The sequence below is a fragment of the Hydractinia symbiolongicarpus genome, chromosome 1, assembly GCF_029227915.1.
Source record: "Hydractinia symbiolongicarpus strain clone_291-10 chromosome 1, HSymV2.1, whole genome shotgun sequence".
Classification (NCBI taxonomy): Eukaryota; Metazoa; Cnidaria; class Hydrozoa; order Anthoathecata; family Hydractiniidae; genus Hydractinia; species Hydractinia symbiolongicarpus.
In genome coordinates this window covers 21,649,230-21,665,817 of record NC_079875.1, presented here as the reverse complement: position 1 = coordinate 21,665,817, position 16,588 = coordinate 21,649,230, and the positions used below count along the sequence as shown (strand labels likewise).

Here is a 16,588-nt window from a genome sequence, read left to right as displayed (position 1 = left end):
TTAAATTGTCTAATTTTAGAGCTTAGAGTGTTTGGCTCTTAGGGGTCAACAGGGCTGCCCCTTTCACGTTGCACGCTATTTTCAACTTCAAGAAAGTTTTCGGCGGAACGAACAGAAATGCTTTTGAGCACACGTACTTAAAATGTGTACTTTTCTAAGCATATGCTAAGCATTTTGTAAAACCTAGGACATGTTGTGAATTTTTTTTTTTGTGTGTGTATCTGAATTAACCATTATGTAGTGGGATTTAAATTGTAATTACTGATGTTTAAAATTTAAATGCAATATTTTTTCACATAAGCATATTCCAATAAATCTTTTGCCATAAGCATAATCTAAGCAATTTTGAGCCTGAAAAAGTACTTTTTATAAGCATATTTAAGCCTCATCTTGAAATTTCATTTGCTTATAAAATTACATCACGTGAATAGAAAATATTTTTGTCCGTTCTGTTTACACCGGGGGAAAAACTTTTTTATTTGTAGTATACAAATTATATAAAGTTCGCGTGGAGCCTACATTTACTTTGCGCATATAAATGCTTCATAACTTTTGCTCTGCTCGCTCGGTTCCGTGAGCCTTATTGCTTTGCAAACCTTGTGATGCGTCTATGTTTCAAAAATATTATGCACCTCTATCGTTTTGCTTGAGTGAATATGGAAGATTGTTTTGATGCTTTCAGTTAGCTAGCCTATGTTATGTGTCAAAGAAGAGAACCATTGCTATTCCCCAGTTTAAAGGTCCTATTGAGCTACCTACAGAAACCTGAAATTTCTGCCGAACTAGACAGCAGTTTTATGAAGGAATCAAACCCACAACCTCTAAGGCATTAGTCAAGCGTTTGACAGACTGGACAACCCAATCCCTTTGTGTACTATTAGACACATTTTGTGGAGATCAAACCCCTATGGACTTTAAATGTGAATTGAGTGTTGTTCTGAAGCACTGACTGAACTGAATACCGATCCACAAAGTATTTTTATTCTCTTGCCCAAAACCTCCATCCCCAAAGTTTACATGGACATATGCACAGCAAAAACTTTAATGATATAATAGCCTCACAAATATTGAAGAGTTATAACCACTAAGCTACTGCACAACAGATATGCAGATATTGCTTATGGAAAACAAGAATTTTTTATTATATAAAAAATGTGGACAGCAAGTAGGTGTGTATTTGTGTTGTAGTTTTTGTTTAAAATCTCTTTTTTCTCTGTACATATTTTAAAGCTTAGTCAAATGGAGAAAATTAATCTTTCTGAAAAAAACCATGTAGTAATTGCAAAAATTAGGTATGTACTCCTCAAAGCTCTCAAAAGGGGAGACATAACTTAAATCTTCAGACTTGTTTGAGAACAATCTACATGTTTAGGAGAGAAAGAAACAAATAGTTCTCTAAACAGGGTATTATGGCTGGGTGATCAAAACATGAAACAAAAATTGATTCACTCGATGTTCACATAAACATAGGCTAAATAAATAAAAAATACCTGTGATAGAAACATAGACAATTATAAAAACAAGAACTAAGAACACACACAAACTTACATAAAAACTTTATAAAAAAAACACAACTGAAAAGATATATATAGAACTAAATAATAAGAAACAACAATATACAAAAACTTACTAAATCACTTTTTACAAACCATACACCACAGAAACCATCAACAGCATAAAGGATAACACTAACGAACAACACAGAACTAAAAAAACTTCCTTTTATGCATTTTAACATGAACAGCACAGAGACGATAGTCCCAAGGGACACAAGACTGTATTTGATTTAATTAATCATGTTAAGAGGCACCTCGAAGGAGAGTGAAATTCATCATCCATTTGTTGCTACAAACAGCAGCAACACGGTTTGAATTAGCCGGTTGAAATTAGCAATTTATAAATCGAAATACCATCTTTGTGAATTATTCTACAAAGTAAATATGTTAAAACTGCAAATTCCATTTTGCAATCCATTTTTCTGTGTCACCTATTCCCATAATGGTTGTTGCAAAAAAACCATTAACAAGAGATCAATAGCAAGTGACCTACAGTGTGCCCACGACAGACCACAGCTATGATTAGCAATATTTTGCAAACTGACTTCATATTTCTAAATTTAACCCTCTAGTAACAGCAACTATACTTACAGCAGTGCAACAAATTACGTATGCAAGTATGATGTAAATTTCCTTTGTCAGGTTGTGTACAGTTAACACTGGATTTTGTGTTGATTTTGTGTTATATAAGTGTTATAGAATATATATAAAACATTCAGGCTTTTCGAAAGTAGTTTTAAAACTTGAGAAACCATCTTTTAAATTGTGGGTTGTGAAAGTAATAAAATCAAGAAAACCATCAGTGGACTCTATAACTCGAACAGCCACAGGGAATCGGAAACCGTTCGAGTTATAGAGAGGTTCAGGTAATAGAGAGTTGGGAGTTTTCCCAAGTTTTTGTATAAATTTTGTAGAAATGGCCAATTAAGCATGATTTTTCTCCCTTGTATGGAATGAGAACGAAAGCTTTGTATAGGATAACATCTCGACCTTGTAGGCTAAGAACAGACTGAAAAAATAAAAATTAAAAAATATTTTATCTCAACAATTTATTCTTGGAAAGAAAAGACATCCGAAATTAGAGTTTGCTAGGTTGACAATGTGCTGCATGGTACACCGAGTCGGGCAGCAACATCTTTTGGAGCAGTTCTTTTCTCCAACTCCTAACGCTTTGTATTTTATTTTGCAGGACTTGTTTTCTGCTTTATGTTTTTGTCCCAGCAACAGACGCCATGATTGTAAAACTTCAATACCAAAGAATCGTGTTTACGTTTTAATCGAATGACACATGTAGATATGAAACATTCGAATCAGTTAAGACTCTACTTACGTTTACAGAGCCAATACAATGCAAAAAAAACTGCTTGTGTCAATAAAGTTCTATAGATACCATGTCATATAAAGTTCTAGATATCTGATACATGCAACGTCCGAGTTATAGAGAGGAAATAACCGAAGAGACCAATAAAAAAATTCGAGTTAAGGAGAGATTCGAGTTATAGGGGTTTGAGTAATAGAGGGTCCACTGTATTATAATATAAAATATACAATGATAAAATTTGGTATAAAATATTAAGGCACAAACTTAGAGAAAGAGATGATGGTAAATTGAATCATATCAGTGGCGCCGTAGATTGTGGTTATAGCTCTCTTACCCTGTGCGGGAGACCGGGGTTCGAGTCCTCTGGATGGCGATTCAACATGGGCGAGTGAATGTTACCATAGCCCCGGGTTAACCCAAGCCATGTGAGGGAAATTGGGGAGATGGCACACTGTGTGGGCCGTTGGATGTTGCCGGGAGTTGTCTAGTAGAGCGCGAGCCCTAATTGGGTCTGCGTGGCTCAAAATGAGCATTAAATACTCTAGGACTCTCCGTCCAAGCCATGGCCCCTCCTGGAAATAATAGACAGGGTATATACCTCAATATTTGTGAGGCTAGCCATGTAAAATATGCATATCTATCTATCTATCTATCTGTCTATTAAAAGTTGTGACTATTTTTCGATAACTGAGATATGGCTAGAGAGCACACAACTCGAGTCAATTTCGAACATTTTATAACATTGTCAACATACAGTAAATCAAAACAATCAATTTCACAATGAACACCCTCATTTGATGCGAGATTTCTTGAAATTCAAATAGAATATATATCTACTGGTTTCATTATTTTGGGTATGCTATGTAAAGCTACACGATAATAAGAAAACAAAAAAAACGCTGTTACACGCAAAAAACAGTACATAAACAAAAACTTTTGGTCAATATAGCGCGCTGTGGTTTGATTTTGATACCATTCGCCCTCCTTTCAACTTTTCGTTACCACCATGACAGAACGCAGCCCATACCAAATCACACATTTCTACGAATGTGTGAAATAAATCTTTTTTTTTTTTTTTTACAATCGCAACATTAGATGTTAAACAAGGCAACACGTATAACGACGTTAATTTTACTTTGTATAATTTAATATTTCTTTCTTGATCTATATTGCTAATTGCTTATGTTATGTTACATTTATTTTTAAAGTTATATTTAAAGTTATAAAAATTGTAAAGGTAATGTTGTTAAAATTGTGATGTAACATTCATGATAGATGTTGGTTTAAAATAGGATTTGATCACGAGGAAAGTGTAATTTCTCCTTTTTTATCAAATTTCTTTAACCTTTCATAGCATTTTGAGGGGTGTTTTTGCAAATAATGTGTATTTTTATTTTTTGTTGAAAAAGATAAAAGTTGCAAAATTTGCAAAATATTAACTCACAAATAATATTGCTATATCCCAAAATTAATCTTGTAAATAATGTTGTTATATGTCCTGAACATAATGATCAGCAATTTAAAAACCTTACTTTATTGATTTTGCAGAATTTTAGAATTTGAGTAAAAAATATGTACATATAAAAATTTATTTATTTTTCATTCATTTTTTTCCTAATTCACAACATCATGGTAAATTATTACATATTTTGATTACGCAATGAATCGTTTAATGTAAAAACATTGTAATTTTTTTTTTAAACCTTTATCCAACTTTCGTAGGAAAATAAGGAAAATGCAGGTCATGTTAAATGACCCTGACAATTTAAAAGGAGAAAAAACCATCCTACAGACCCTACCTTTGTATATTGTATCATATAGAGATCCAGGATGATAACTCCTTAAATTTCTCTCTCTTGCACAACACAGCAGACAACAAGTAAGACCTGCCCTCTGTTTTGCAAGGAAACGTTCTATTTATAGGTCTCTATTTTGTAGTCCCTTGTATGGATCTGCTATTGTGAAACTATTTTTAAAGCCTCTGAGATGTACAATTAAAAAACTATAATGTTTATGAAATGACATATACATTGTTTAAAGTAAGAAAATAGCTTTGAATTTAAAAATATTGTTTTGCTGCTATAAATTAAATCAAATCTCTAGTCTCACAAAGCTGCTGTAATTTGTTACAATTTGTTTTTAGTGTTTAAGAAAGAATACATTACTTGTCTACTCGAAATGAAAAATGCAAAAGACAGTGAGAAATGAGGTAAGAGAAAATTTTGTATGCAACTTTTATAGCTCGGCTTGCATAATTTGTCAGTCAGCCTGCTCGATGATATTAAGGTGCGAGTCCAGAAATCATCACTTTTCGTAAAGTAAAAAAGCGTAATTTTGATGAGCTATTTCTCAGTTGTTTTTCATAGTCTGATAAAAAGTGACCCATCGCTGGTCTGCAAATTTTATGCTCTTTTTAATGGTTGCAAACATAATGGCTCCCACGTAGCTGTTCGGGCGTAACAAGCCTTTGATCAAGACACGGTTTTCATAGAAAATCAGATGGGGCAGCACAATGGCATGTTACTAAAACGCGAATTTTGGCTTATAAGAACTGTATCAATATAACTCTCAAAATCACGTTTCCCTTAACATCCAAGAGAGCTTTAGTTCAACGTAATGTCCTAAAAACCACCTCAAAAGTTTCTCTGACCTAAGGTTTTGTTTGGATAACATGTTTTATAGGCCAGATACTACATTAAGGAAGACATAGTTTGTAGCATTCATCCTATGGCTTATTACGAACAATAATTATATATACGTATCTAGTGCATGCATGTTGCCCCAAACCCTTTTCTTAACCATATTACAAAGTTTCAGCTAAAAACTGCTGAAGCTTGGTCCGCAAGTTTGAAAGATGCAGTGTGTAATAAATGTTAAATCCTAAGCCAATCAAAAGCCGAGAACAACAATAAAATCAAAGAAATATGGTAGCTGCATAATGTGTTTTCTCGGAGTCAATCAGAAACGGCGAAAATGTAAACATTGGTAAAGCATTATAATATTATCCCCTTGGTTCGCAAGCGAAAATTTCTATTTAAGAAGTATATATATAGCTAGCTGCCTTTTCTTGACAATGGATAAAGATCGTCCAATGAACTAACAAACTTATTATTTCTATTTTTTATCAGTTCTATTGAATGTTTTGATCTATAAAATTCAGTTCACTATCCTCCAGACATGGCATTTTTGTGGTCTTTAAATGAAAGTGATGAATGCATTTAACACTCCCCCTATAATTTAAAAAATACCAATTATCCTCACATAGCTATATAAATATCATATACTCATTATTGTGTTGTAGATGCAAGATAATTATGTTTTATCTTGCCCTGTCCAGGATTTGAACCTGGATCTCTCATTTGTATGAGTGTCATAGCCATTAGACCAACAGGGCATAAGTATGCAAAACTTTACAGATGCCTACTTAACTTTTTCTGTGGATATCAAAATTCAATTTTTTTTATTATACAAGATAGACTGCTGCCTGGATGAAAATTCACCATTAAGTAGTGAATATAAACTAATTCTTTGTAAATTAACAGAATTAGAACAGAATGTAATGTTTAATAATATGGTATATATATATATATATATTACACTTTTAACCTTGCTTGGATTTTTCACAGCTGAAATTTTGAAACCTTATTTGGAGAAACTTTACGATTTTGGGGCTTTTTTACAAAACTTTTAAAAATGACCATTTATATACAAATGTTTAATCTGAATTGTTTATACATTTATATACAAAAGTTTAATTTAAATTGTTGGTTCACAATGTTATCCACTAATTTTTTTTAAAAAACTTTTGACGAGCAAATTCGAAAACTTAGAAATCACAAATTGCAAAAGTTTAACTTTCTACAGATATTTGGAAAGTTTTTCCCAGATCAATTGATTTCACATGACAGAAACCTTTATAACGTCAAGTTCCTCAAAGTTGTTTTATATTTTACAGTAAATATATAGTCCTTTTATCATTAGTTTTTAAACCATGTTTTACATTATATATATACTGTTATTTTATGGATCAAAGTGCATTGCTGATTTTATCACAAACAATTTTTGATTTAACTGACGAAGTGTCAGTAGATGTTCTAGACGTTTCTACAAATTCACATGTGCTTGTAGACCACAAGACTGTAGAACCATTATCATAGACAACGTATCCACATGATAGAACTATCGTATGATTTAAAACCAATGCATCAAACACTTCGTTATTAGGTTCATTCATTGTACACACAAAACAAACGAAGGACAACCTGAAAAAATATATAGCCTGCTTTATAAAATTCTGCAGTGTCAAAGTAATGAAAAATGTGATACAAAAACAGAAAGCAGCAATGCACTTGTCTCACTTTAAACTTTATATGTATATGGCTTAAACACATAAATATAAAGGCATAATATATTATATTATATGTTTTTAAATATGTTTAGGCTGGTTTTAAAATTGGTTGTTCTTATTTTTATACCTTAAAAAGGTAAAGATATAGCTAGCTAGCTATAGCTAGGTTTTGTGACAATTTCTTATATTTGATCTCAAATTTAATAGCTTACTGTGTAGCTAGCTAGGAAAGATGAGCCCTCCAAAATATTAATTTACGGCCCAACTAGTACTTGTAAACAGCATTTAGTATAGATATATGGCAATGTATCTATAGCTAGTTTTGGTCTCCTTTGCCCATCAAGCTCTACTGCACTGCCTTTCTTTTGTTAGTCACTAGTCACAACTGATCAATCCTTAGTACTTTACAAGTACTTTACAAAAGCATCTATCTGGCATCACAAAAAACAGGATGTATACAATGTTCAAAGAAAAGAAAGAGAAGAAGGGGTTAAAACAGTGATACATTCACTTCTTCTTTCCCAGCACAATAATACTATTTTTATCCATTGGCAGCTTGTTTTGAAATACTTGCGTTAGTATAGTAATTTCACAGACCGGAATTTAACAGCAGAATATTGCGCGTTGCCTCACGAATGTTTCAAACATAAAATGCAGACCGACTCGCACCTTAATATCATCGAGTGGTTAGTCACTACCTGTCTATCCTCCTTACAAGCTGCTGATAATAAGCTAGCATTTTTTTGGTCCGTGTTTAGGTTAAAGATATGTCAAACAAAATGGTTGTTGTTTAGAACGCACTTACCATACACTAAGCTGTCACTATAACTATGCTTTTGGTTTAGTTTGTCATTATATTTATAAAGCAAGGTAAACCTATCATAATAGTTTACCTATGTAACAATGCAAATTGTAAAAACTTTTGGTTATCCTTACTAATTTTCAGGGATATACAAAGGCGGTTTTAAGGATACAGTAAATCCCTTTTAACCCACACTCATTATATCTAAAATATTTCCTAATAAAATTTTTTTTTAAAGTACATGTTCTAAAAGATAAATAAATTTCCTATAGGATGGTGTATTTCAGTTATTATATATATTAGAAGTTTCCAGGAAGGAGAAAAACATATTTAACTGAAAAATGCACCCTTGACTTTGACCTTTCATAACTACCTGCAGCAATTTTTTTTCACAAAAAGCACATAGTTAGATTGGTCTTATTTAGATCTCCATCTCTTTGCTCCATTCAAATAATGTGATTCAAATAAAAAACATTGCATTCAAATAATGTGATATTTTTTCTCTCAAGTTTTCTAGACAAATTGTTGATTTTGATGTATATTCGCTAATAAGTTATATTCGACGTTAAAAAAAGTCTACTGTCAGCAACACAGAGTTACAAAAAAAATTTACTTTATGAGAAAAAAATCAAAATCGTGTTAAAGGTTTTATCTTCAATCTGTCAAAAAGTGTTAAAAACTCACGTTGGAATTTAAAAAATGTGAAACTTTTGAATAATTGATTTATTGAGTAGAATGTGTAAAAAAATATTTAAGTGATGTATCCCTTTATTTTAACTTCAAGATAACATCAGTATAAAAATGTGTGAACAAATATTAAAAACCCTGAGAAAATCTTCAGTATAAGTTGTTTAAATATGAGATACATTTAAAAAAAATAATAGTAGTGTTTTCCTCGTTTTACCCTACTTCCTGATTTATTTTTGTAATGTTTTTTTAGACATTTATCAAAAACGTATAACAGAATGAAATTTTTAAATAAGTTTGTTTTGCAAAAAAAAATAATCAGTTAAGGGGGTAACATATTCAGCTTTTGTTCTAAACTAACTCTCCTACATCATCATTCTCATCATTCTCGGCTTAACGAAGTTATTTGGTTTGGAACAGAAGTTATTTGGTTTTGTAAATGGACCTTAATGTAAACACTAATATGTATAAATATTGTTTTTCGTAACTATACATACTTTGGGAAAAAAATCAGTGTTCTGGCTTTTAAAAACACAAGTTGGCCAAAGTAAAAAACAAGTCAAAGAATTTTTTAAATTGAATTAAAAAGTGAGAATGAAAATTGTTGGAATTTTACTAAAGATGCATCAACCACGCATGTACTAACCACGTTTAATGTTTATTTTTAGTGATCAACCGCAGCAGGCGCTCTTCTCAACACAAGCTCACGTGTTTCAAATTGACCCCGACACAAAGAAAAGTTGGATTCCAATCTCGAAACAGGCTGTTAGTGTGGCTTACTATTATGACAGCAACAAATTTATGTACAGAATATTGTCAGTGGATGGTGCCAAGGTGAGACATTTGAAGATTTGTTTGTATGCACTGAGTCAAAGCCCAGAGGCAGACAGAGAAAGACTTGGCAGGAGGTTATAAGGACAGACTTGATGCAGGGAGAGTTGAGTTTAGATCTAACACAGTCTAGATCAGATTGGAAGAGGGTCATTAATATACCCCGTCCAACCCATGCTAGCATGGAAAACGGACGTTAAGCCGAGAATGATGATGATGATGATAATGAGTCGTTTAAGAACAATCTAGGGAAGGGGTAGGAATGCAAGTGCCTCTTTATATGACAACAAGTATACTTTATGTATTATGAGCGTCAGACACATGAGACAGTTGACATGTCAGGCTCATCGATGTATGCATATGAATCCTGTCAAATCGAGTTTTTCCAAGAGGCTATTTAGTTACATTCCATGGTTGACATGCCCTGTGTGCCAAGTACATGTTTTTAAAAACTACAAGGACTTTTATTAAAACACATTAATTGCCTAAACAGCTGATAAAGAGGGCTAAATATTCTTACCAAGATAAATTAAATTACAGACCTCTTTTTTCTTTTTAGCTCTAATCTAGAATCCTGACAAGACAAGAGTCAAATAAATTGCCAGGGGCACATTGAGGCAAAAGCAATTAGTATGAATCTGTTGTGTTGCGTGTTCTCAGTTAGTCTTCAGTTCCAAAGAATATGTCTACCAATTGATTGAAGTTTTGACAATGTCTGCATTCTTGCGTCACTTTGATTAAGCAAATTGGTATTTCATTTTCACCATTTGTACACGTGTCGCCGACACAAAATAAAAAAATTTGGTTAGGCAGCGCTTTATAATCAAGACATTAGTAGCACCGAGGTCCTGTTCAGGCAAGTGAAACTAATCACCTTTGCAGCCTAGATTAAGTTTATTGCCGGAAACCACCCCAACTGTGCCATGTTTCTACTGGACATGTCAAACAAAAAAGCCAAGTATAGTAAACACAAAAGCCTAAAGGGCTTTAGTTACCACAATTGACATGAGCAAAACTTGCAGTTCAGCTCCAGCAAAAGTGTAAAGCAACTCATTTTCTTAGCATGAAGGGAGAGAATGGTACCGATGACTTTTGTCTGATTGAGTAGTTGCCATGCCTATATAATTTCAGAGGTTTTGTTCTGCAGCTTTATTCTTGGTCCCTCGCAGAATAAATAATCTGCTGACAAGCAAACCCGTGGATTTTTTCATGCGGGTAATGACTAGTGTTTGTTATAATAGCAGCGATAGGCAGATACCCATAGTTTTTATAGTATGGGATTATTTTTGTTATAACTTCTTGTTTTATTATATTCCTGCATAGACAGTATCAAAAGAAATACAACCATGGTTAATTTTCTTTCAGGCTCTGATCAACAGCACAATCACTTCTGGAATGACTTTTACAAAAACTTCTCAGAAGTTTGGCCAATGGTCCGATGCAAAGGTCAACACAGTGTATGGATTAGGCTTTGCAACGGAGTCAGATCTAAATAAGGTAATTCCTAGTGACCCATGAAATGTAAAGTTTTCCCTTTTAAAGTTGTCGATTTAAAAATTGGGATGCCCCTTTATCAGGCTCAAAGTTGGTGTTTTACATCGTATAAATATAATTATTGAAAACTTGGCGCAAATTCGCGAATGAACAAATTTTATCTGATTAAATACAAGAGCTATAAGGCCAATCTTAACGCAGCAGGCTGCAGACATATTTTGAAACTTTTGTATATGGATTTTAAGTGAAACTATTTGCGAGGATAGCATGTATATGTTGTTTTTGTCGAATTCACTATTACTTTCAAAATCAGCTTTATAAGATATTTCAGTCGTATTAAAACTACATGACAGACTGAGGAACGACGTAGTTTTGAAAATTCTTTTACAAAGTAAAAACTTCGAAAGATTCAAAGAAGGTATAAAAATAGAAACAGTAGCTTCATTCTCTTCTGTGTTTCAACAACTGATTGTTAAAGGAGAAAACACAGTTTTTTATATATACGGTGTTCTTTTTTTAGTTTGCAGAGAAATTTAAAGAAGTGAAGAATAATGTGAAGTTAGGGACACCGCCTGCAAGTCCACGCATTTCTTCTCACAGCATCTCTTCTGCTCCACACATCAATGGTAAAGTCACTGGTGGCTCTTTGAAGAGCATGTCATCGAACAGTACAGGAAGTTATGAGGTATGTGCAGTGGTGTTTCTGTTGTCATATTTTAAATTTCTTTTCACCTTTGTTAAATAGTTATGGTTTTCTTTCTTTTTTCCCTTTTGTTTGTTTGTTTGTTTGTTTGTTTGTTTGTTTGTTTGTTTGTTTGTTTGTTTGTTTGTTTGTTTGTTTGTTTGTTTGTTTGTTTGTTTGTTTGTTTGTTTGTTTGTTTGTTTGTTTGTTTGTTTGTTTGTTTGTTTGTTTGTTTGTTTGTTTGTTTGTTTGTTTGTTTGTTTGTTTGTTTGTTTGTTTGTTTGTTTGTTTGTTTGTTTGTTTGTTTGTTTGTTTGTTTTGTTTTGTTTTGTATAGTCTTATTCAAATATTTTTCCATTAACCAGGTCCTTAAATCTCGCGATTTTCCCATTGTCTCATAACAGGACTCCTGCAGTCACTGTAAAAACGATGACAGCTAGGAATTCTTATATTATCTATGTCTAGCATAATAGTTTAAATTTAGTTTTTATTCTTTTTTAATTATGATATGAAAAGCGATACACCATGTATGCGTCACTGGGGGTTTCCATCACCTTGCCTGATGTATTAAAAAGTGATTAGTCATTCAATTTTAAAATTTATTCTCATTGTTAATAAACAAAAATAAAAAAAACTTTGCACAAGTGATTCTTTCAGAAGTTTGTTTATTTTTTCTTATTGTCGAAGTGAAAAACTTTTCTTTTGTTGACCACGCGATTAAGTTAACTGAAAAAAGAAAAAAAACTTTTAATTAAAAACTTTTCTCATGAAGCCATGCGAAGTTGATGTTTAGCGTTATATTCACGAGATGAGCAAAGTGGATTTCTTAATGGTCTGCAAGGTATTGACGTGCCATTTTGTTACTGTGAATCATCGTTTTATGAAGTTTCACGTTTTGTTAAGTTGAGTAAATTGGATTTATTATTGTTTTACAAGGTTCTTTTTTATAATTCTCATTTCATAATAAACCTTATATTTCACATCTAGTATATTTATTTCGTATTTGAGGTTTTGTTATTTGGACGAATTGGAGCTTTAGGTTCTTTACGCGAATTTTGTATGTGATTTTAAATTTGTAACAAAATGGCTTCCTGTCCAGTAACAAGATTTTCGTGTTGTTACTAAGTTGCATGGTTTTTAAAATTTTCCAGAGTTTTTTAGGTCAGGCCCTCAACTGTGTTTATTCGTCGTAACAATCCGGCGCACTTGCTCTTTATATTCCTTTGTTTTGTTTTAGATTTATTTATAAATTCTGGTACTTAGATTTTTCTGTAGATATATTTTTTTGTGTTATTTTCATCTTTATTATGTGCAGGATGAAGTGCAGTCCCCAGGAAGTCATCGCTCTTCATCGAGTTCTTCCGAGTCGCAAATGAAGTACGAGAATGATCGCTTAAAAAAAGCACTCGCTCAAAGGTATGTTCGTTCGTTCGTTCGTTATAAACAAACTTTTTTATAACGTTCTCATAAACGTTGGTTTGGTAAATAAATTTCACTTATATTTACCGATTTTCCGGTTTCCGTTTTAGTTCTGCGAATGCGAAGAAATGGGAATCCGAATTTCAAACACTTAAGAATAATAATGCGCGTTTGACAGCCGCCCTGCAGGAGAGCGCCATGAATGTGGAAAAGTGGAAGGAGCAGTTAAATAACTACAAAGAAGAGAATTCGCGACTTCGAAAAAAGGTATACTCCACCGTCGAGTTGTTTGATGCCAGATAAAACAGCAACTTCCCTTACGTTTTTGATTTTTTAGTTAGCCAACAACAGTGGAGGGGGGAAATCCGACTCTTCATCTGCGGTAACGGAACTTGAACAAAAGCTACAAGAAACGAATACAAAATTGCGACGAAAGGAAGAGGTATCAAAGCTTATCTGCTCCGTATTTCTTTAACAAAAAGTGTGAATATTTAACATTGAAATTCAGACCATTCTGTACTAAAGTATTTGAATCGCACGTCCTTTTGAGCATTCTCTTTTTTCTAGGAAATTAATAAATTATCGCAACAAAGTAGCGAAGAATTGCTTTTGTTGCGCGAAAAAAACGCAGAGTTGGCAAAAAGACTACAGGTGGTTTTTTTTTGGTTTTTTTTTTTCACGTGGAGAAAGTAGGCGTGCTTAAAAAATCCTGACTAAGAAGCGAGCTGGCTCGGCTGGGCGGGATCTCGCTACTATCAAGAAGCACATACAAAAATAAAAACGTGTTCATATGACAACCGAGCCAGCCGGCCTTGCCGAGATCTCGCTTGTTTTTACCGAGATCTCGGCTAGGCGGGATGAAAGTTTTCCATATGAACGGGCCAGCCCGGCCTGGCGTGCTGACTCACTTTATTTTTGAGCATGATCAAGATTATTTTATTTGTAAAAAACATTTTTTTTGCCAAAAATATTGAAGGTTTAACTTTTTTGTCAATTTATATAACTATTGGTGAAAATAATAATACATATGCATTGGAACAATAAATATATAAAAACGCTCCAGAAGAAAAACATCATCAATTTTATTGTTGTGTATTTATCGTTGTTTTGACAAAATAATCATTATTTGTAGCCTTCTCATAAAACACATTTTTTTGAAGAATTCCTTGTAATTTAAATTTCCTTTAGAACGCCATATAAAATATATGAACAAACTTTAATGACTATTTTCAGCCCGTCTAACCGGGTCAGCTCGCCTCATATGAACGTAAAAAAATATCAGCACACCTAACCGAGCCAGCCCGGTCAACCAGGCCAGCTCACATCATATGAACAGCCCCTTAGTTAACGCCGCGTAGTAAACTTGTTCGTGCACGAGAAATATTAGTTTATTGACCAACGTGATTTGAATCTGGCGTTGTGATAACTTCACAAGGCAAGCTGTAATGCTCTTAGACACTTGTAATTTAGCGACTTGAAAAAGATCGTACGACAGAAGCTTCTACGGAGGAGAAATTGCAAAAGTTCATCGTGCAGAACAGCAAGCTAAAACACGTGGACGATGTGAGGGCTGAAATGGATTTCAAACTACGAGAGTTGAACTCTCTACAAGAAAAAATGAATGTCTTATTAAAATCTTAATGGTGGCTAACTTTTTTTTCAAAAAACAAATTGAGATTTATGGATGTAGCTGGTAGCACAATGGAGTGGTCGCACGTGTCATATTATTTATAGACACCTTACGCGTTGCCATCGCAAAAACAATTCCGCTTTTGGTGAGCAATTTTAAAATGCAGTTATATTTGTAAGTGAGCCTTTTCACAAATGATGGAGACTGATCGCGGATATAAATAAAAACAAACCTTGGAACAGAACTAGACTGAGCTGGTTGTATTTGTTTTCGGATTGTCACGCGGAAAGTTCTGTCTATAAAGTAATGATATTGTACACAAGGTAGCGCCGTATATATTTTTTATGCCACGTGGAGTTTTTAACTTTTCTGTATTTGATGTATATAATTAATATATTTGCCTGCTTCAACTTAACTTATATGTAGCTATGTTTGCTGCCATACGTTGTATAGCCTGTCACACTTACACACTACGATCAAAACATATCTGTGGAGAAAACACTATCACGTCATGCTGTTAACCGATGGAAAAAATCGGGAATTCGGGCTAACCTTAACAGTTTATGAAGATAACACTAGTGAAAAGTCGCATTACATGCTAGGGAGAGCTACACCACGATATGGTTTTGTATTAGTGTGGAAGTCGTCCATGTTTTAATCGGAACGTAAGATATTTCTCTTATGAAGTAGTTTTTTGTACACTTTCAAAAAACTTTGTTAGTGTCAACAGATATGGCCCCATGTTAAAAGGAAAACAATTTTTTCGTTGTGATAAAACAGTAGCTCTACTTCACGTTCCTGACATTGGTATTTACTGACTTCGTAACGTTGTTTTCTCAGGAACCAACTGTGATGCAGGGACGAAGTGGAGCCAAGTGTGCTTTTTTGGGTCTAGTTGGATGTGGTTGGGGCTGACACGCAAACGGAAATTTTCAGATTTTTTAAAATTTTACCTTTTTGAATTAGTTTAAAACGCATTTCCTGCACAGATTTCTGCCATATTAGTGATGGTCGACCCGGCGTGTGTTACAATGAAATGGGAATTTTTAAGGCGTATGGTGAGATGCAAGAAAATCGTGTTTATGTTATAATAAATTATTTATTCAATCTAACCGTTTTTAATCGTGGGTGTATATACTAAGTTGTATAAACATAGATATATAAATAGTGGAAATATATGTGACTTAAGTGATCCTTTTTGTTGTTAATTAACATCAAAAGGATATCAAGTGTCAATCATAATCTTAGCATCAACTTTTTTAATATACTTTCCCGAAGTGCATTGCAAACATAAATGCGACAATATATTAAGATTTATAGCAGCCTCGCCCCCAGATTTTGTTAGCCTGTATTACACATGCATTTTTTTATTTGTTTTTTGTTTATTGATTTTTGCATGATTTTTTAAGTTTCAAATTAAGATAAGTGTTAAATTGAAACTTAAAAAATCGTGCCTTTGATTGCGACTTTTATTAAATGAAATTGTTAGAGAATTGATGCAATAATGAAACATATTAAGATTATAGAAGATTAACATTAATTTCTAGTTTACTTTTGAGTAAAAAAAGGGCTGGGTATAAAAATATGAAATAATTACCCATTTAATTACCCACATTTAATTACCCACACAGACAAAATTTTAATTGTAATTATCAGCATTCTTTTTTATTTACTATGCCCTTATTATCATTTTTAATATTTTCTATGGATCAGTTTTGGAAACAGTGGCGAAAACAATAGTTTAGAGTATAATAGTCATGTTTAGCATGTAACCTCTACAAAGCCGTCCCGTCAGAGTATCATAGACGTGGGATAGCC

General features: G+C 33.2%; 1 protein-coding gene across 1 annotated transcript; it reads left to right on the top strand.

The window, feature by feature from the left end:
- Window positions 1-7,988: 7,988 nt before the first annotated feature.
- Window positions 7,989-15,962, top strand: LOC130645837 (homer protein homolog 2-like; the record flags this gene model as incomplete). Its single annotated transcript, XM_057451946.1, has 9 exons — window positions 7,989-8,095; window positions 9,383-9,548; window positions 10,911-11,042; window positions 11,560-11,724; window positions 13,037-13,137; window positions 13,251-13,407; window positions 13,478-13,582; window positions 13,708-13,791; window positions 14,611-15,962. Coding segments are annotated over 9 exons (1,188 nt in total), but the record flags the coding sequence as incomplete, so codon positions are not given.
- Window positions 15,963-16,588: the final 626 nt, after the last annotated feature.